Source organism: Helicoverpa armigera, chromosome 14 (assembly GCF_030705265.1).
Source record: "Helicoverpa armigera isolate CAAS_96S chromosome 14, ASM3070526v1, whole genome shotgun sequence".
NCBI lineage: Eukaryota > Metazoa > Arthropoda > Insecta > Lepidoptera > Noctuidae > Helicoverpa > Helicoverpa armigera.
Genome location: NC_087133.1, coordinates 6,711,286 through 6,734,603, shown reverse-complemented (window position 1 = coordinate 6,734,603; position 23,318 = coordinate 6,711,286). Strand labels below are relative to the sequence as shown.

The window sequence follows — 23,318 nt, the reverse complement described above, 5'->3', positions numbered from 1 at the left end:
CCAAAAGAAAAATAAACAAAAATATGTTAATACTAAGTAAAAATATTACTTAGTTACCAGCCAATTTCATTAATATTGTAAAATACTACAAAGAAATGCATAATTTCTAACAAAATCTGAACACGTTCAAACTGAAACTTAAAGAAAAATAAGGATAGCAATAGTTTTCGTAGTTTCACGATCATAAGATTGATAACGGACATGCGCAATTCTGCTTTAGCGCTGTCTCTGAATGAACTCAAGTTCTTTAAAACGTAGAAAATACAACCTTACACCATCTGATTATGCTACAAATTCGTACAGTGCACCTGTAATTGTGTGCACCAACGCATTGGCACGTTACCGTGAAGATGCGTCTTGAACGAGCTACACTCACATATTCACTATGAGTGCACACACTCTTACTTTATATGGAATCTCGACGACTTAAACTAAGTTGTCGTGCATGTGTGTACGTACATTTCTGTGTGTATATAAATTTTCGTTAAAGCAAGATAGGGCAACAGAGGAAAAGCGCCCGTAGTAAAAGCGAGCAAAACGTCGACCGGGTGGCCGGTGACAGTTGTCAGTATGTTGTGGAGCACGGTAAGGGATGGTGGTCTCGGGGGAGGACGGTTTTGGCGCTAAACACTTCGATTTCCCGCGCTTTATCGCCCACGTGGACTGTACTATAAATTAACTTTATAATGACTCGTTGTTATAGAACACTTTGATAAGTTGAGATATTGTGCCGTCGAAATGAACTCGTGTAGTTTTATAAATAAAACTTTGAACTCATGATTGTGTCGTGCCATATTGATAAATATCTTCGTTCGTATGAGAAAGTAAGTATTTTAAATATTATTTATGAGGATTTTGGTGTTTTATCAAGCTTCTATTTTTAATTTGATATAGCGCTAATTTTAGAGACACATTATACTAGAATTTTGTTATAGCTAAAGTTTTATTCCGATTAGGCTCAAATAGACACGATACTCCAATTTAATTTGTTATTTCAGAATTAAAAGATGATTGAAAGTGGAAATTAATTTGAGTGTTCAATGGTACGGAACAAATTGAAATACAACGTGATTTATTTGATTGGACCGATTTTAATTGTAGTTTCTGAAAACCGTAACTTTATCAAATAACCGAATTCATACTACAAAATTTTACACTATTTATTCACAATGATTTGGTAAAAAGCTTTGAGCTATTAATAAAAATAAAAACAAAACAAGTTCACTTTATAAAAGTTCAAAGTAATATTTCTGATTAACATTGATTCTCTGTAAACTTTGAAAATGGCTTGGAGAAGAAAAGAGTTTCAAAGAATTTTATTTTCTAAACAAAATGGCGTAATTTGTTTTACGGCTTCCGCGTAACTTTGCCAATAAACATAATTAAGTTAACTTTTAGAATGAACTGGAAGCGTCACGCCAACACCCTTTGGGACATCTATTATGAAATTATTTCTTATTGTCTTCATTCTTAATTCCCGAGTAAACTTTGGTGTCATGTTTATAATTTTCTATGCAAGTACCTAAATATTGAGTCTTTTGAAAACAAATTTTGATACTAGTAGTTTGAGGTTACTAATGACATTTTTCTAAAATAAGTTCTTAAAGTTTTTATCAGACGAGATAAAAGTTTTCTATTTAAAATTAGCGTAACGTTTAAAATAAATTCCCATGATTGATCCCAAAGTTTTTGTTGATAATTCTTTCAATATTTTTTCGTGTCAATAATTATCAAAAATATTACACTGTCTATTGATCTATAATAAATTATAAATTGGGTAATAAATAATGATGGCCATATTTTTATTAAAGAAGACCTATTCCAATATTCAAACGCCTCTCTGAATTAAAAAAAAAACAGCATTACCTCCAGCCAGCATAAAGTTTCAAAAAACGAACACAAACACGCCAGACGGTTGCACCCTGATGGGTTGATGTGCATTAATTATCTGTGGTCTTGCTAAATGAGGCGGACTTTGCCCTCGGGAGCCGGGACATACGACATGTTAGGATTTAAACATCTACATTGTATAACAGATGAACCTCGAAACTCTAAAGCCACGGAGTCATTCATAATAAATGTTTACTTGTTCAGCGCTGATTAGTTTGTTTTAGCAGTGGTACATTGACATTGCACGATAGGTACCATTTATGTTTTAGGTTATCATTCAAACCGATATTTTTATATTACTTGGAACAACTGATTGTTAAAACAGAATAAAATGTGATTCCATTATCAAATACCGTTACAGTGTTTCCATACATATTTTTGTATTCTTCATTGATTTTTAGAACATAAAAAAACAATTTGGCCAATTTTCCAAAATTCATCGAGTTTCAATTGTTTCCTGTCTGTGTATGTTATACAAATTCCAAAATAAGCGATAAATGTACATGCTCAAGTAATGTAGTAAGACATACTGAGAATAATACCTACTACTATCAGTGTACTTACCTAATTTTATAATTTCCTTTTTTAACACACTGGTTATAACACTAAACTACCAATACAGGTTTATCTTACCCTAATACCATAGATAACACACAATAATAAATCAAAACGTTCCTTGTTACGTAAACTTGTCTATAAGTAAGTACAGAAATGAATCGTGATTTCCAGTTAGTTATTGGCAGCAGTAACTTGCAGCGAAGTCAAATGAGGCAGACTCACCCGAGGGGTTACACGTCAATAGATATGAGGATTTACATATCTACTTCGTCCGATAGATGAAGCTTCGAACATTAGTAGTCGAATCCTATGTATTCAACGTTTCGTGTTGGAGTTTTGTTGTGTTAGGTAAATTGGTGCTACTCGTAAACACATAGATACATAAATATTATAATGTATCAGATAGGTCATGTAAAGGCAACTTCACAAAAAAATTGACGTAACATCTAACACAAGTCTTAAATATTTACATCGCTATGGTACAACAAAAAAAAACAAATGACAGTCGGCTCCCCACCAAACTTGGAGATTAGTTTGACATATGATTCATATCTGACAGCTATATCAAAGCTTAAATAAAATACATCCCTCATTAACACGTTATCGTCATTCAACATTCAAATATTTAATACTTAAAAGCTACCAGTCTTACCTAGGGGTATTGGGTTGCCAGTGCAACTGTGTTGAGGAGGTCAGATAGGCAGTCGCTGTTTGTAAGACATTGGTACTAAGCTGCATCTGGTCAGACTGGAAACAGACCCCAACATAGTTGAGACAAGGCTAGGCAAATGATGACTTTAAACCAAAGTGAAAAAAAATTTCTTCCCCATTTTTAAAGTAATTTATAATTTTAAACATATGACACGATTTTGTACTGAGTTGCCTCCATTTATCCGGGGTCTAATAAACATAAGCCAGCGTCAACCCTCCAAAGCCATGGGACACATTGATGTGTCAGGATCAAGACGTCTTGACGTTGTCATGTCTGAGGGTTATGTTTTGTTGTTTAAAGATTTTTCTCCATTTTGCAGTAAAATTAATCTATACTAATATAATAAAGAGGATTTTTTTTGTTTAATTTGTTTGTACACTAGAGGCTCCAACAGTACTTTAGCGATTGGAAAAATTATTTCATTGTTGGGAAGCTAGAAAACCTCCGAGTAACATGGGCTATATTTAGTCCGGGTATAGGAAGAGGTTCCCCGGGGATGTCCATGAAACCGTGGGGAAACAGCTTAGGAATAGAACAGGAGTATAGGTGTATGTTAAGATAAAGAGTCTGGATTTATCTCGTTATAAAATGGGTTTGATTACGAAGAAATAAAATAAACTCGATTAGTTTGAGAAATATTTGACTGACAGACTGTCAAACTGTATCAAACAAACATATTTTTTATATCGTCCAAAACATGTTTAATAATTAATTTTAACGTTATTCACAACAATATAATCTACATTTTATGCCGGAGTAATTCCAAAATAATAACATCTTCAATATAAGTTTATCTAATTCAAACATATTACATACACACGAGGTGTGTGATATTATCATTAGGGGATTAAAATAACTACCCACCGTCACCCACACACGGAAACGCTCAAAGTTTACTGTCGTACAGAATTATTAATATGAAATAGTTTTCTAACTAATTTCGAAGTAATTAATGGTAATCTCAGAAACTGTATTAACATCTGGCTTACCTTGAAACATTATTGTGTATTTTATTACTGTCTAAGGATGTGAGAAACAGATGTGTTATTTGCGACGGTAGAATGTTTGAATTTGGTGTATTTTCCTTAATATTTAGTTTGCTCGAAATACTATGCAACAAAATGGTTTTGACCAGCTCGCGGATAGGCGCTAAGAGGTCCAACCGGTATTTGTAGGAACTCACGGGGGTGTTCTATATATATCAGTGGATGACTATGAAATTACATAATCACTGATAATATTCATATGTAGAGATTATGTTTCTGTTGTTTAGCTAATGGAACTAATAAAAAACACTGTATCAGAGATTACTGACATTATGATTGCATTCAAAGATATATATTGTTATTTCTTACTAATATTTCACGAGGCTTCTGATGTTATAATTATCTTGATCTAAAATACCTATGTAGTACATTAGAACTCACAAGATGTTACAAGCTGTTATTCCATTCTAAGTGATTTTAGCGCCTAGGAAAACCGACACACCTACTGATTAAATCCATATATCACAATGTAAGAGATGGGGTGACGTAAGCCTGACACCATACGGTTAGATTTGCATACATTATTAATATATTCAATTAATTAAGTATATTACATTCCATATTCGTATACTAAATTGCGTACTCTGTTCTGTGAAAATATTATTCGAGACAAACAGATAGTTATTATATTAATATAGGTAATCCAAAGTTACACAGTAATTGAAATAAAAAGCTACGATATCCGTACAATGTCACGTAGCAACCGCTACGTCGTAGCACGTAGGTATGATTGCGTCCGCAGTACAAATAAAGATTAGATACTAAGCTCATTATAAAACGGACTACAGTGGTACTGTTATTATTATTTTGGTAGGAATAACACAAAATTGTGTCCCCACAGTTATAAGGTTTGTTCAAAATTATATATTGTCTTTTTCTTTTCTTCTCATTTCCACAATAATAAAACTCGGCAGCGTAGCTCTTTTTCAAAGAAAGATCCTTTAGAATCTGTTTCTACTTTTTGAGCAAATAAAAAATGTTAAAATTGAAGTTTCAGTTTCGATTCCAATATTTAAGTTTCTTTTACGGGAATTGGCTGCAAAGGACCGATTGCTATCAATCCAAACTTCAACTGGGACTGAAAACAGCCAATAACACTTTATTCGACTCGAGAGTCACACAGAGGCACTTATGTCCTGAAGTTGTGCTCCTGACCGATGACAACAAAGCTGACAAAAGGCAACACTGACTTTATCCAGCCATTTTACAGGCCTACCAGTTCAGTGTCTATTCTGATAGTGAAAAGTCCTTCATTATCACGCTAACTTAGTGAAATTTTGTACTTTTAAGTCTCCAGTCAACGATCACTTAACTATGGCACGCATAAAAACTAAATTATAATCTAAATTATAATCGGAACTTTAAGAACAATCGTTCCACCCGTAATTCTCATCAGCCATCGGAAGCTTCTAATGAGTAGCATTAGATAAAGTTCACAATTGATAGTGGGTATATTTCGTTGGTCACGACGAACACTTTTTATCTTCCAATCGCAAATGGTTTCACTCCTACAACTTGTAGGAAACAGTCATTTGTTTCACGGAGACAAGTGCCCGCTTATTTTTGTTTTGCGTTTAGATTAAGTATTTTTGTTTTATGAAGAAATTTGCAGCGAGTTTTATTATTTTTTGTTTGAGTAAAGAATTTGTTTTTGTAGAAGAGTTTTTGACGACTTTCATGAACAAAAATATCACAGCAATGAAATTACGTTATTTAAACTTATCATAGACATGAGCATGAGCAGTTATAAAATCACTATCATCAAACACACATTCGCACATATTTAAATTGGCTTGTACCGAGAACCAAAAAAACACGCTGCCTTTACCTTTGTAGCTGTTATTACATTGCAGTCGCTTTTCATTCGCCGATGAAAATATGACGCTCTGCAGTGGTTCAATGCGATCATATTTTTAGTTTACATGGCAGTACCAACATTTTACGTCAAGTGCAAAATTACAGGATTTACAAGCTTTCAGTTCGAAACAGCATTGTGTGAGTTATACTGATCTGACATGTTCACTGTACCTACAGTATGCATAGGTAGTATTTGCAACGTCAATATGAAAGTACGTGGAAGTATTGACCGCTCTTCAAACGTTGTGGTATCGATTGCCTCTTTTTATTACAAAAGTCTTCCTTTGTTGCGCTTCGACATAGGTACTGACTGTTCATCAATATTTACAATTGTCTGTATAAAATCTATCACACCCATATATTTATTACCTACATATGAGGATAGAGGTGCCGACCGTGGTACTGATATAATTTACCGAGAGTTATGACTGTAAATTGAAAAAGTACCTCAACATAAATACGCCATAAAGAAGAGAAATATGTGAGTATAGTTAATGACTTACCTCTGTGTAAAAACTAAAACTAAAAACTAGAAATTAAACTCTTTCACATAACAGAACAAAACATAAGAACAGAAGTGTTGCTCTCAAATTCAATTGTAGCAACAACGTCCCCAGTCAATGGGCTGGCTAATGTCGGCAGAACTGTTTACACGCGTAGATTACGTGTTAACGTTAGGTTACAGAGATCGCACAATTAGCCGCTCATTACGGTAGTAGCATGCAGGTAGCATTCAATGAGGTACAATCTGTTGTTGATTTGACTGGAGCTGAATTGCAAAAGGTAACTTTGAATTAAGAACGAGCGTGTCATTTGACAGATTCTATTTTCAAAAAGCTACTGAAAAAAGAGGATCTTATTTCGGACGTATGTAGGAACCTAAGAAACCTGTTAAATCTTACAAGCTGATAATAATAAATATTTAGTCAAAACACAATATTACAACGATTTGTTTATTCACAACGAATGTTGTTTAAATTATAATCAACGTTGATGTCACTCACTATCACAGTTAATAACAAAACAATGCGGGACGATTATACGCTACAGTTTCTGATACGGGAGCTGTAATGATTTTTAAAATAAAGCTATGTACAAGACAACAATAAAATATTTATGTGACTAGCATAGTGTTATATATGCATAATATATACATACATATGTAGATAACTAAACATATAACCCAGGTGTAGTGGCTTGCAATTCAAACATGACATGTCCCGGCAGCAATATTTTGACTGTGACATATCTTTACGACGACACAGATATATAGATATAAACCTAACATACATACACACATATATACATGCCAGCAATAATGTCATTCCGCACATTTCAGGTAATAATATACACCGCAGAATCTCATATTTCGTAGTCTACGCCACACGCTGAGGCAAATGTCAAATAAATATTGTAAAATCTTGGTACCGCGCCCTCATAAACGTTGTAATCGTTAGATATAGTACTGTATGGTCGTTCAAGTGCTTGTTTTTAGTTCAATATTCTTGAAATTGGTTTTTGAATTAAAGTGTACAGCTGAGCGCTTTGGAATTTAAAGTTTTGTCGTTTTGTGTGCGGTGGTCCACTTAGGTAATAGTATATTATTTAGACTGTACTGGAAAGAGACTATAATATTACTCTGTACTATCTTTCCAAACATTTTTTTTTTGTTTTTTTAGAAAGAGCCTTAACCTTTTCTCTGTTAGGTTACTAAGATTGTCTCTGTCAGATTACCTAAAAGACTAATTAGGACTTTTAGGGACACAACTTAGAAGTAAAAATTGTTAACATCTAAAGCTCAAATATTTATACAAAAAAGAAGGCTGTTACTATTTACCAAAACAAAATTCCAGGTTCTGGACCGTATCTAAAAATTAATAGTAGAGCTGTAGCTAGCATTAAAATAAAACCGAGAATTTCTCGTTGAATAGCCGTATTTGCGCCCACGGGAATATTCTTATCTACCTTTTATATAAAACTAATTTTGGACTTAATGAAATGTTAAATTCTAAGTGATTTGAGTTTCATTATATCTCCCATCAGTATTGTATACAAGTCATTAATATGATTTCGTCAACCTCAATCTGTCTATATAGGACAAAGGCCACCTCAATTAGCTCTTATCATTTATGCCAAATGTTCGTTGTAACTAACATCGGACAACAAATGACCGCGGTCCGTAATAACGGCCTACTTTCCTATTAAAAGACCTGGGCTAATGACTGGTAATTATAAATTGTTCTACGCTATAAATGTAAAGCGCCTGCCAGTAACTTCGTCACCTCGGCAGCCTTCCTTTGTTTGTCTACTACTAAATATAAGCGGCTTTCAAGGAACACTTCACGGGCTATCTATGCAAATCACATCGAGTACTTGAACTTAAACAAAATAAACACCAAGTATAATACGAGCTAGTAAAGTTAAACGCTCGTACAATTATTACGGAACCCGTCGTCTTTGTAAATAGAACGTCACCTCACCAGTCGTTTCGTGTATTTGAAATTTTGAGCTGCATTTGAACACGAATGCTTTTGTCCGTGAACCGGAATGGGGAACAAAGAACTACACACGGCTTCAGCGGTTCAAGTAACATTCAATAAAGTTTTATTCAGTTTTAAGCACCAATAACTTCAATGTACAAAATAATAAAAGAAAAAATATCATAACTGTGTATTATGATAGAATCGAATATAGGTAATTTGAGTTATTCTGTACAGTTCATGTTTATATAACAACAAATAATTTATTTATAGGCACATCAAAACACTACACTGATAAGAAGAAGAGACGGGGAGGAGGTATCATAAATAAAGCAAAACATAACTGCATCGATACGGGACTTAACTTATCCATCCGCGCGAAAAACAAACTTGATCAGTTATGTATAACATAGACTTAGTTGGCTGCAGTCACAATAAAAATAAAGGCGAAGTAAAGGAAAGATTCTAACGATACTTTTCTGAAGAAAAGAGTCGCAATCAGCTGTTAGATAAAGTTCGAGTTGGCAGAGCGCGCAATCTAGAATTGGCGAACAGTTTTAAAACTGTATCCACGTGTTTTACTTCGAAAAGAGAGAACTTTAAAAAAATATTCAAGTAGGTATGTATTAAGCAAATAAGTATTATAAACTTGGAGATTTAAGTCCCAGTTTCACAAAGTTCTTATACTTCTTATAGCTATTTGGCTGCGGAAATTTTACTAAGGAACTCCGAAGTCTAGTTATGAATGCGTATTCCATTTTTAAAAAGAAAACTTGAGATGCAGGCTTATTATTTTCTTCTATTAATCTTGGGCGTTGGGTTTGCAACAAAAGAGTAACAAGAAATTTAAAATGTGTAGTTTAATTTAAAAGTACCAAATAGGTAACAGAAAACAAAACACCAGACCTAAATAAAATAATGAACTGTTTTGTTCTATCATATCTTTCAACCAGCTACTGCAGACGAACTAAATTAATCGATATTGGTGTATGCATACGTTATAGAAGGCACAAATTTAATTTACATGTACCAGACATACTGTCCAATTTAATCCCAATGCGAATTTGGTTCGGGCGAGTCATAGCGGTCGAGACCGACAGTGCTTACTCTGAAGTTTGTAACTTTGTCCCCGTGCGCCCCAAGCGCCCAAACCGGCCCAGTCTCCTCTCGCCCACAGTGCCCTAAGGATACGTCCAGCTAATATGTGGCTGAATTTTGGGGGATTCCAATTTAGCCCTATTTATGCAACACCTTAGTTTCGAACGGAGATTGGGAACAAGTCAACTGTACTATTGATTGTTTGGCATTTAAGTCAGCAGTTCAGTTCTGGAGCGGAGATTAATATTACCGTCTCATATTTACTTTCAACTATTTATTGGTTTATCTCTGAGATTTAAATAGGACAAGGTCGATACAGTTTATTATAGACTTTATGGAAACTTGTTCCTAAACGTAACTTTTTTCTGTTCTTGATCTGAACGCTTGCATGTTTTGTGTTTTCAAAATTCTTCTTAGCGTGGGTAAATAATAATATGGTACATAAGAAGATGGAAAAAACCACGTCAAGACTAAAATAAAGTTATGTGTATGTAGAAAATTTTAAAATAATATGACTAAGAATAGAAAAGTCTGCTCTATAAAACAGTTAGTCTATTTTCAGAACTTCTACTTTTGTTTTACAGTAGGTGGTACTTCATGCCAAAAATTCATTGCCATTCCTAATTGACTCCAAAACTCAGATGCCAGGGTTGCCAATCAACGATTTTGTTTTGTTTTAGGCATTCAGAGTTCATTAGACCGTAACAGTCTCGATTTTTCTGTTTTGTGGCTTAATTAACAACTTCAACCTTACTGCACTCTTTGCCATTTGCTAGGGAGAAGGGAAAAATGTTTCTGTGACAAAAACGTTGACTAATTTCACTATAAATAGCATTTTTCTGAGTAGCACTGTGTCTTGTGTTCTAAATTACAAACTTTGTAAACTGGTTTCATTTCAAAGTGTAGTTTATAAAATACGAGGAATTACGTTCTGTCGAGTCTAGAATAAATACTCTTTAAGTTGTTTAATGGCAAGGATCTCTAGCAAATTAGCGTTCTCAAACACGGTTGTAATTAAACATTAAACAGCTGTACAATAGAATTCCCGCCCAAACAACTGTCAGTCAAGTGGCATCGCGACGACCGCTATGCAATCGCGCGCATGCTGCAATCACGGCGCGCATTGTTGCCGTTCCGTGCAACGCTCATTGTTGCCGCTCCGTGCAACACTTATTGTGCGATGTTGCACCTGAGCCACGGCTCCTCTTGTTTGGAAGTGGAGCACACAGCGCGAGCGTCTTTTCACTGCAATTGTATTACGAGCCATTGTCCCTTTTCATTTATTCATAGCTATTCACCGAGGACAGCTTTCCCTTTCTAGATTACAACCGAAAATGTTGTGTTCGGGATTTTTTTACGTTAGCGTGTACTTTTGCTTTCACATTTGTTAGATAAAGGCTTATTTGAACATTATTAAAAGTTGATTTCTTCTGAAACTTTGTGTGAAATTGCAATGTATAGGGTAATATGTAGCAATTATTTAGTGTAAACAATTGACTCTGAAATCACCTACCTACAGTGGGATTTATAACCAAGAAAGATAAACAAAAATAATGGTCATCATTTAGGGCGTCCTCGTTCGTAATATAAAATGTTAATTGAGGTAAAAAGAAAATTGGTCCACTTATTCAAACCCAGTAATTCGAATCAATTTTACTGTTTACCTAACCATTTATTTGTACCTACCTACCCGTAGAGCGTTTTTTATAAAAATCAGGTTGAATATTTAAAAATCAATTATTTTCTTTGTACACGAGCTGTAATCGTGTAACACGTTCAATTATATTGAAATAATACAGACAGAATTAATATCGTTACGTATTCGACCACAAAGGGCACAAGGCTTTTAAAAGCAATGAATTGTTTATGAAACTACGTAACTTTTTGAAGAACCCCAACTAACTTTAAGTGAAAGCTTTCGTAACGATGTGTCTACTATTAAGTATCCATTTCACCGTCTCAAATTCGTTTTATTAAAAGGCATTTGTTGGAACGTAAAAAGGTCGCTATGAAAATGTGTTAAAAACTGTTATTAGGAACGACACAGCTTATTAATTACTGTCTATCGTTCGCACGTTTTAAAGGTCATAGTAATATAATATTACAAGCTATACTTAGTACCACCTCGTTCTAAGCATAAAATTGATTCTGATATAATAGGTGTTTATGAAAGTAGGTGTGAAAATGAGGTATAATTCTAATTTGTAACAAGTGACGACGCAACACATTTTGAGTACCAGGCGCACAGGTAATCAAGGTAGTGTAGTAATGTGTACTTCAATATTGTACGGAGCGCCAGAAGTTATTTCCCGAGAAGTAAAGCAGAGGTTCAGTCATGTGAGCCAGAGTAATAAGCCGTTCTTCTCAATTAAGTTTAACAACTTAAGAACCAACTTTATAATATTCTTCTTTATGTGTTATGTCGCAGACCTAGGTATGTGTTTAGTAATAACTTGCACAGATTTATTTTTAACATCACTAGCTATATTTATATAAGTAAGGTTTTAACCAATAAAAATAAAACGGAATAGAAAACGCCAATTACATTCAGACGAGATATAAGGATGAAAAGTTTCAAATATTCATCCGCATAGTTTTTGACTACCAGCTATTTTTCACCTTTGTTTCACAAATATGTCGATACCCAACAAACATTTATTCCATACCAGAATATGGCACGCGCCACGCAGCGGTCAGAATGGCTTTAATAACTGCACCGACATATCTTAAAAGAAAAATGCAATACAGAATTCAATGTGGAATATCCTTTCTATGAAACGTCATTCAAAAGAGAAGTACAGACAATTGAAAATACCAGCAGAGCGTTCTTTATAATTCAAACAAGTTCCAAGTAAAATTCACAGAGCTGCCTATTTTTCGTATCCGTAAAACGTCAGATATGTGTAAATGCAAGTGTTCGTCCCGAGTGTGTGGTTGGGGCATGTGCCCATCTATCACTCAGATATTGCGTATGCCTGACAGATCGGACGTACCGTTTTGGTTTTTGGGATTCCGTCAAAACCGAAATCCTGTTAACGAAGCTCTTTTATCTGTGCGTATGTCAGTTTTGTAGAAAACCACTTACGCTATTCGAACAAATATGAAATGTTACATGGCTTTTAATAATTGACATTTTTATGATTGGTCGTTCCATATTTTATTTTAAAAATACTACATATCAAATTCTATTTCACATCGAGTTTTCATTTGCTATTTTGGTGATATTTGTATTTTATGGACGCAAACTACTTTGTTTGTATACCAGAAATTGTCAAATATGTTGTTTTAACATGAACATATGAAAATACACGTTCATTTCTGGCAGAGACAGTCCGCACAAAGTTTTATTCTAATCAACTTCACAGTCCTTTGGTACATCATACAGCAGACATCAATTTTAAGGTGCAATCAGAAAACTGATATTTTAGCACTGAGCTGTTTTAATGTGGTTTAACAGCACACTGTTACGCAGTGTTAACGAAACATCGACAATATGTGTAATCGATTGGAAGGGGAAAAAGACCAATTAAGCTTAATTTATATTTTATTTCTAAGGTCAGTTAAGTATATAAATAAATAAATAAATAATGCCGGGACATTTTTCACACACGGTCGGTTAGTCCCACGGTAAGTTATTAATTAACTTGTGTTATGGGTGCTAACACAACTGATAAACTACATATAGCTACATATATATGTTAGGCTAAATTTATAAATATTATTTTAAATTTACAAATAGTTCTTGTAAAATGATTTATTAATAACGTCACAATATGCTTTTATATTTTTGTAACTGGCAACACTTTTGTGGTAGTTACTCGTTTCCCGCTTTAAATCTTTTTTGTACAGAATACCAACTGTCATCGACAAGGTTATTTAAGGCGGGAAATGCTGAGAAAAAGTTTAGTCGTCACTTGTCAGTTGTCTCGATAACTTAGTACCCTCTGCTACACAAACGCTGTACTGTAATAAATAGTTTACATATACGACAAAGGAGTTTACTTTATCAAGAACCTCAACATATCAGAAGCCAGGATAAAAGTAGAACTAAAAGTTCTACTTACCACGTCCACAGAAGTGAAAACGTAAGTAAAACTTTTGTTTTTTTTCTAATCTGCCTACCTACTGGCAATGTGAAGAAGGATTTTGCCCATTGTACAGCTAACTAGATTATCGTTTAAACTAGTGTAGTTGTATTATAAATAATTTTATGTTCATGAAATGCAAGTGTAAACAGAGTTTCATTGGTTTGTTCGTTCCGTTTTATCACGACAGTGTTATCAAGACTTACATGTACGCACATACACATGCACATAACCTTGCCAGGGCTACTCCCTGGAGGTTATACTCACATGTACGCACATACACATGCACATAACCTTGCCAGGGCTACTCCCTGGAGGTTATACTCACATGTACGCACATACACATGCACATAACCTTGCCAGGGCTACTCCCTGGAGGTTATACTCACATGTACGCTCATACACATGCACGTAACCTTGCCAGGGCTACTCCCTGGAGGTTATACTCACATGTACGCACATACACATGCACATAACCTTGCCAGGGCTACCCTGAGGTTATACTCACATGTACGCTCATACACATGCACGTAACCTTGCCAGGGCTACTCCCTGAGGTTATACTCACATGTACGCACATACACATGCACATAACCTTGCCAGGGCTACTCCCTGAGGTTATACTCACATGTACGCACATACACATGCACATAACCTTGCCAGGGCTACTCCCTGAGGTTATACTCACATGTACGCTCATACACATGCATCGTTGCCAGGGCTACTCCTGGAGGTTATACTCACATGTACGCACATACACATGCACATTGCCAGGGCTACTCCTGAGGTTATACTCACATGTACGCACATACACATGCACATAACCTTGCCAGGGCTACTCCTGGAGGTTATACTCACATGTACGCACATACACATGCACATAACCTTGCCAGGGCTACTCCCTGGAGGTTATACTCGCACATGAACATACCAAAAGTCATGCAAAATACGCCTACAGATGTAAGTTAGTAAAGTTAATTATGAAGTATCTAATACACACAATCGTAAGTTTCAGGCAATACAATTGGGAATAATGCCGAAGCACAGGCAAAAATCCAGGCATGTGGACAGAAACAGTTCGCAGCAGGAAAGGAATGCTAGGACGCAGCCGAGGTCCAGAACTCCAGCCGTGCGTCGTAGCAGGTCACGTGAACGACGGTCGAGGAGAAGTAAGCGGGCGAGTAAGCGATCTTGTGAGCAACGACAGCTCCGGAGCCCTTCAGTGCACGAGGTAGGAGAGAATTCAAGAACTACTCATAAAGGCTTATCTAAAAGACGTAGAGTACAAAGTCAATCATCGCTGTCAAGTTCGGAGGAAAGGTCGCCTCGTAGGAAGAGAAGTGCTAATTTAAGTAATCTAGATATAGTTGAAAAACTTTTAAACGTTATAGCAAGTAAAAATACCACTGACGTAGATAAATTCCCTGTCTTAAATGTTGTACCTGATTTCGACCCAATGTGCCGTGAGCAGACTGTGGAGACCTGGATACATAAGGTTGAAGAATGCGCTCAGATTTATGGATGGTCTGATAAACAAATAGTCCATTATGCAATGCCCAAGCTCTGCGGCGTTGCTAAAACCTGGTATCAGGGTCTCCCCTCTGCTACATTCCTGGTCTGAATGGAAATTAAGGTTAACGGAGTCTTTTCCTTCACAAACTAACTATGCGGAGACACTTACTCAAATGTTGAATAAGAGAGCTAAGTTTGGCGAATCTCTTGAGGAATATTTTTATACTAAAATTAATCTGCTAAACCGTTGCAAAATCTATGGTAAGGATGCAGTCGACTGCATAATATACGGCATAGACGATAGGGGTGTTCGCCTAGGTGCTCAAGGGGCGCAATTCTCTGAACCCGAACAGTTGCTTAAGTTCTTTAAAAGTGTAAAAATTAATCAACCGATTGGTAACGATCCTAAAATAAAAATACAGATCGACAGGAAAAGAAACCTGCTCAAAAATCGGATAATGATAAAAGGCCTAAGCCACAAAGTTTAAAATGTTATAATTGTAACGAGACTGGTCATCCATTTTTCCGTTGTTCTAAACCTACAATTAGATGCAATAATTGCAATTTGAGAGGTCATTTAGCAGATAACTGCCCTAATAAAACGAACCAAGCTCATAAAGCCAATGTAGAGTCCCAGTCTGTAATGGAAGTACATTCGACTGATAATATAAATGCTAAGTACAAAATTCCAATTAGAATTAATGGCAAAACACTTTTGTCTCATATTGATCTTGGAAGCGAATGTACCCTTATTAGACTGACTGACGCGATAAGTCTAGGAATTCAATGGAAAACTGAGTCCCTGCCTATTTTGAGGGGATTAGGTAATATTCCCTACCGGCCAGTAGGACGTGCGTTCGTTGATATAGATGTACAGGACATAATTGAAGAAAATGTTGAGATTTTGATTGTGACTGACGATATGATTAATGACCCGGTATTACTAGGACACACGTACACTGAACGTCCACAGATACAAATAACAAAACTAATACAGATATAATTGTTAAGCGCTGCCAAGTTCACGATGACTCCAAGTTGATATTACTGACCTTTCAGTCTAATAATCTAAAACCACACACCACTAATGCTATAAAGGTAAAGTCAGATACAATTTTTTGCGGCAGGATTTACGTACACGGGACAATTAGAGGACGCCCAGGTTATGAATATTTTCTTCTTCCCGGTGAATATGACTTAAGTCTAGGATTAGGGACATTAATAATACAAAACATATGTGACAAAGACATAAATATGCCTATAGATACATTAGTGACACGAGCTCGGGTAGCGAGCACTCTAGACGTACCAAACACTTATAATATTTTGGACATACAATTAACTGACGAAGCTTTAAAATGCGGTAACATAACACAACAGCAGAAATTTGAACTTGTGAAATTGTTGGAGAAATATCGCAAATGTTTCTCATCTAATTTGCATGAACTGGGCTATACAACTAGTGTAGAGATGGAAATTAAGTTAAAGATTCTGAGCCCGTGGTCTACCGGCCCTATCGCCTGTCATATTCTGATAGACAACTAGTACAATCTATGATTCAAGAAATGTTAGAGAGTGGCATCATCCGGGAATCTTCTTCGCCGTATGCAAGCCCTATAGTCCTCGTGCAAAGAAATCTGGCGAAAAACGCCTATGTGTTGATTATAGGGCTTTAAACAGAAAGACCGTTAAGGAACATTTTCCACTCCCCCGCATAGAAGATCAATTGGATCTCTTGGCTGGTAATACCATGTTTATTACTCTCGATTTAGCATCAGGGTATTACCAAATTCCCATAGCTGAAGAATCCCGAGAAAGAACTGCCTTTATTACGCCCGACGGCCAATACGAATACAACCGTATGCCGTTCGGACTGGTAAACGCTCCTCCGTATTCCAAAGGGCAATAAATAAAGTGTTAGCCAAGGTTAGAAACAAACATGTGCTTATATATATGGATGATGTTTTGATCCCAGGACGCTCTTTTGAAGATTGCCTAAAATTACTTGAGGAGGTTCTATTACTTCTCAAAAGCAGTGGACTTACTCTAAAACTTGAGAAATGCAAATTCTGCTTCGATAAGATAGAATATTTGGGATTCGAAGTCAGTGCGGATGGGATTAGGCCGGGGTCCTTAAAAACTGATGCAGTTTCAAAATTTTCCGTACCCCAGAACCAACATGACGTGCGCCGTTTTATTGGTTTGGCTAGTTTCTTCAGGAGATTTGTCAAGGGATTCGCAACAATAGCGAGACCATTGACCGAACTTCTGAAGAAGGATGCCAAATGGCGCTGGACTGAGGTTGAACAGAATTCCTTTGAGACCTTGAAGCAAAATTTGGTCCAAAGGCCAATCCTTGCTTTGTACGACCCTCGAGCAGAAACCCAACTGCATACTGATGCCAGCAAAATAGGCATAGCCGGCATTCTAATGCAAAAGGGAGAAACTGGTGTATTCCATCCAGTTGCTTATTACAGCCGTCAGACAACCACGGATGAGCAAAAGCTCCATTCGTATGAACTTGAAACATTGGCTGTAATAGCATCGCTAAATAAATTCCGCGTCTATTTGCTTGGGATTAAATTCACCATTTTGACTGATTGTAACTCTTTGCGTACAACCCTAACGAAACGGGACTTAATACCCCGAATAGCGAGATGGTGGATTCAATTCCAAGAATATGACTGTTCCATTGAATACAGACCTGGTGAAAGAATGGCACACGCTGATGCCCTTAGTAGATGTCCCATTCCCGACAATGACTGTGAAACGCGTGTGTTAGACGTGCTAAACGTAGGTTCCCAAGACTGGATCGCAACGGTACAAGACAACGATGATGAGACTAAACGTATTAAAACGTGTTAACTGATCCGCAATCCCAAAACGCTGCAGACATCATTAAGAATTATAAAATCAAAAATGATAAGTTGTATCGTATCATTGAACCAGGCGTGCTTAGGTGGGTGGTGCCAAAGGGTGTGCGTTGGCAAATTCTCAGGGCGAATCACGATGAAGTCGGACACTTTGGCTTCGAAAAAACGCTAGAACGGATTAAGGCTACCTTTTGGTTCCCAAAAATACGTAAATTCACAAAAAAATATGTTAATGCATGTCTTGAATGTGCCCATCATAAAGTCCCGTCGGGAAGCAAAGCTGGCTTCCTTCATCCCATACCAAAAACTGAAATACCGTTTCACACTATCCACGCGGATCATCTAGGCCCATTCAATCGTAGCAAAAGAGGTAACTGCTATATACTTGTCATTATTGACTCTTTCACGAAATACATTAACATAACACCGGTCCGTAATACGAAGTCTACGACAAGTATACGTGTGCTTAAAGAACACATAAGCTACTTCGGTACACCAACGCGACTTATAACTGACCAGGGTACGAGTTTTACGGGAAAGAAATTTCAGGACTTTGTTAAATCGCTTGGTATAAAACATATATTTAATGCCGTAGCTACACCCGAGCTAACGGCCAGGTGGAGCGGTATAACCGTACCATCCTTGCCGCATTGGGCTCCATGTCCCACGAAAAACCTAAGGGAAACTGGGACGAATACTTACCAGACATTCAATTAGGAATAAATACCACCATACACTCCACGACAAAGAAAACTCCTACAGAACTTCTCTTTGGCTATAGAGCTACCCACCCTCTGTAGGAAACCTAAACGAGATCATAGAAGATGTAGGGGCCGACGTTAGTAATTTAGAAAGTTTACGTGAAACTGCAAAGACCTTGATAGAGGTACAACAAGACAAAGATAAGGCACGTTATGATTTACATAGGAAAAAGGGAAATAATTTTGTAGTTGGTGACCTAGTTAGGGTTCTTAGGAATGTTCCTAGTCAAGATGGCCAATCCAGAAAACTAGAAGCTAAATGTCGCGGGCCCTATAGAATTAAGAAAATCCTCCCAAACGATAGGTTTGTCATTGAAGACACCCGTTAACAAAGAAAGGGAAAACTTATGAAGCTATTGTAGCACTAGACAAGCTGTTTCCATGGTTAAGTTTCGGTAGTGCTTATGATGACATGTCCTCAACCGATGAGGATGACGAAGTCCAATGTAACGAATAATGTAAGTCTCACAAGTCTAGCCTTTTGTCAAGTTAAATGAAAAGGTTCCTATTGATAATTAAAATACTATCAAACCAAGGCATCATTTATTACACTCTAAGGCAGGGATTGGCAATGTCATGGACAGTCCCTGGGCAAAGTCATGGCCGGCCTCGCGCCCTTGGAGATTATTAAGATCTTGGTCACCGTGTGGTCATGCAGGGAGCGATAGCGTCATGGTCACCTCCTGTATGTTCTCACGAGAAGATCATGTAAAGTCATGTTCAATTATTAAAAGGCAAATTATAAGTACTATGTGGTATTAACACGCGACCATGTCAAAGGTGGCAGTGTCATGGCCCCTGTTGGTCAAAAGCTTTTAGATCAGGAACATAATGTGAATGCTTGATTGTTAAATTCCCAGAGAATTATAATATTATAAGTAAAAGTAGATTATACAACACGGTGTTATAGATGATTATATTTATTTCTAATATAAAATGTAAAATTAATTAATTATGATAGTATCTCTTTTCAAGAGGCTGAAGTACTTTATTAATTCACAATTGTAAACTTTAATAATGTTTATATCACATTTCACATCAAGTTGGAACTATATATTCATGTTTGATCAGATTTCGTGAATAATGTACTAAGTAACTATTTCATAACATATTTGATTATGTATCCACGAGCTACTTTATAATATTTGCTTGTCGATATAGACTATGTAAACCTTATTCTTATCTTTGATGTAAACTTGGCTATCGGACATATCTAGTTATGTCAAATATTACTATTTTATAATTACTTACTTTTCATTGCATATTTTTACATAACGAGAGGTCTCGTTAATGTTAGTCGGATGGCCGAGTTGTTAGGCTAAATTTATAAATATTATTTTAAATTTACAAATAGTTCTTGTAAAATGATTTATTAATAACGTCACAATATGCTTTTATATTTTTGTAACTGGCAACACTTTTGTGGTAGTTACTCGTTTCCCGCTTTAAATCTTTTTTGTACAGAATACCAACTGTCATCGACAAGGTTATTTAAGGCGGGAAATGCTGAGAAAAAGTTTAGTCGTCACTTGTCAGTTGTCTCGATAACTTAGTACCCTCTGCTACACAAACGCTGTACTGTAATAAATAGTTTACATATACGACAAAGGAGTTTACTTTATCAAGAACCTCAACATATACATATTTATAAATACATATTATAACACCCAGACCACGGCCAACAAGCATGCTCATCACACAAATGTCGACCGAACCGAGAATCGAACCCGGGACCTCAGGTTCGGCAGTCCGGCATGGTGACCATTGCGCCATCGAGGTCGTCAAAACGTCAATATAAACGTCAGAAATATCGATCCGTTCTTAAATGGCATCAAGAAACCTGACGAGCGCTGTTGTTTATTACGCTATTAATTACTCTTCAAAATCTCTACATAATTATTATTTGCTTTCCATGTACATTCTGAAATAACAACTTATAACAGATTCCAGTTTGAAAATACATAGTTGTATTTATTTCAAAAATAGAAGCAGAACAACAACTAGTAGGTAGAATCATATTCAGTAAACAACAACTGGTATTAAATCCACGTAAAAGTATTCCGCGTATGTGGGCATTATTTCTGTGTGCCTGGACACTTGACCGGATTTCACATTTCGGTTCTGAAATGTTAAGGGGACGTGGAAATGCATAATATTCAGCTGACGAAAGAGCTATGGTCTGCTTCGATTTAAAAAGAAAGTGCCACTTAGCTACTTGGAATAGTGAAAGCTACTAAAAGTATGTATGAGTATTTATAGCTGTAGCTATTTTATATACCTACTTTTAGACAGACTGCTATTTCACACAACGATTGAGTATTGCTATCCAACGTGGCAATACTGCCAGCCTTTTGGGTACATTACTGAGTGACAGCGATGATGCCCAATTTTTTGATGCTGTTTATTACTTTTAGACTTAGATGTAGAATTTTTCTGTGTCAGACAATATTCGAACTAAAGTTACAAACATTTTTCCAACGTTAAAGATTACTCTAGATTCACACAGTTAGTCTGTGTGAATATGCCTTAAAAATAGTCGAACACATTAGTCTGTCAATAAAAAACACCCACTGAACACCCAAATGACTTCACACGCACACAAAAAAAAAAACTAAATAAAGTGAAATATAGTACCCGATGTATCAACGTGATATTTAGCGTCCATTTTTTCCAGGCGACTGGCCACTCACAAACTAATTCAGGGCGTAAACAGACTGTATGATACCCGTACAAAGCTGCGGTCATCCGGGAGTCGGACGGGTGTCATCAATCATGCTGATATTGCGTGACGCATCAAGTTGCGTTCCCGGACGGCCGGCGACATTTCTCTTTACATGTTTATCGGGATTAGGACCGATTTACGTACTAGTGGAGCTAATGGTGTGGTTTTTAGTTTTATTATGTTGTATGGTTGTTTTTAGATGTGATGTGGAGATCCGTTAACGTATTTCCTGTAAGGTACTCTGTCGTGTTTAAACTTGGTGGCTATGAGTAATCTACATCAAATATAAAGAATCTACATCGAAATGTATAGGTAGCACAAGTAATGAGTGCCCAGAAAGTATAATAAAGATGTTGACGAGCGATTATAATTATTATCAAGAACCCATCTCCCCATGAATATTCTTTACTAGTAAGTCAGTAAAGGAAATGTAAACACAAATTCACATTTCGGGTATCAGCTTGCAAAGCTCGTATCGCGTCGCAAATAATAAATATTTGTACGATCCGACTGCCGGCCGACAGCTCACGATGCCGAATACGTACTGCATTCGAAACTTGAAACGCATTCTTCCTTCTCAGTATATATGAATGTGTCTATTTTTACCTATATCTTTTATTGCTCCGTATATCATGAGCATAAGCACACTCGAAGAGTAAATTCATAAGATTTTGATACCATTCGCAGAGCTTGGCAATTTTAACCTAGAATGTTTAAGCAAAGTGTCGTAAGTACCTTATATACATCAGTTGTTTTCTACCAAAGTTAAATATCGATTAAATCATCGACTCATCAAGTTTTTGAGACGAGTAACCCTTCAAATGCCTTTTGGATTCCGGTCGACTCTTTTGATCAATCCCACGGCATTAGCTCTAAGTATAGAGACAATTTACTTACAAGGAAATCAACAACAGGAAATTAATTGGCCTGTAAAATAATGTTTGTCTAAAATAGACTTGACCAATTTCTGTTTTCGTGTAGGCGTTTAGGCGCTCAATCAACTGTTAAGCGGTGCGGCTAGATGCACCCACGCAAAAATACCAGATATGGCCTGAAATAGATTCAATTTAACTTTTGACTGATCGCTTATTTTTACAGACGAATTAATAACGTAGTTTTGTGAAGAAATTTGTCTTGTCTGAAATGTTTGATTCGGGAGTTATGTAACTTTCTGTAGTCTGGTACTACTTTAGGTAATTTACATTTGACCTTTCTAGTTAATAGCTCAATGCCGTATCTAATAGCTCAAACAGCATTTAAAAATGTGTTATCGTAGGTGGTATAGGCTAAATGACATGGACAAAATTGTTAAAAGGAGCATGTTGTAATAAACACTCCTATCTATTATGTACGATTCATGATCCTTATCGGTAAAAATGCCAATGTACGCCTGAAAATAAGCGGTAACACTTATTCTGTAAATAACTGTATTCATATACAAAATACCTTTCCGCCACCCACTGAAGAAAACTCTCATAATAGATGTGTACTTAATATAAGTAGGAGAAAATCTTCTACATGGTCTATTTTCGGTAGCCTGAAACGGCTTTATTAAATACCAATATTTTTCTACCTGAAAAGAAACGTTATACCTAACAAATCATTTAGTCTCAGGTCTATTTGTTCACCTTGATTGAATTACTTTTCGCTAGACTTTATCATAATATTGATACATAAAAAACTCCGTTTACACAAGTTTTTTAAAGTTCTTTGTTCCATTGAAA

General features: G+C 36.2%; 1 protein-coding gene across 3 annotated transcripts in view; it reads left to right on the top strand.

Annotated features, from left to right (window-relative positions):
- Positions 1-542: 542 nt before the first annotated feature.
- Positions 543-23,318, top strand: part of LOC110378837 (lachesin) — an 85,604-nt gene continuing 62,828 nt past the window's right edge. The window contains exon 1 of one of the 3 annotated variants that reach the window (XM_049837081.2): positions 543-824. Coding sequence is in view for 2 of the 3 variants with exons in the window: in XM_049837080.2 (XP_049693037.2) it covers positions 817-824 (8 nt within the window). In the remaining variant the exon portion in view is untranslated. The remainder of the gene's footprint in view (positions 825-23,318) is intronic. The other 2 variants (XM_049837080.2, XM_049837079.2) reach the window with 2 other exon arrangements.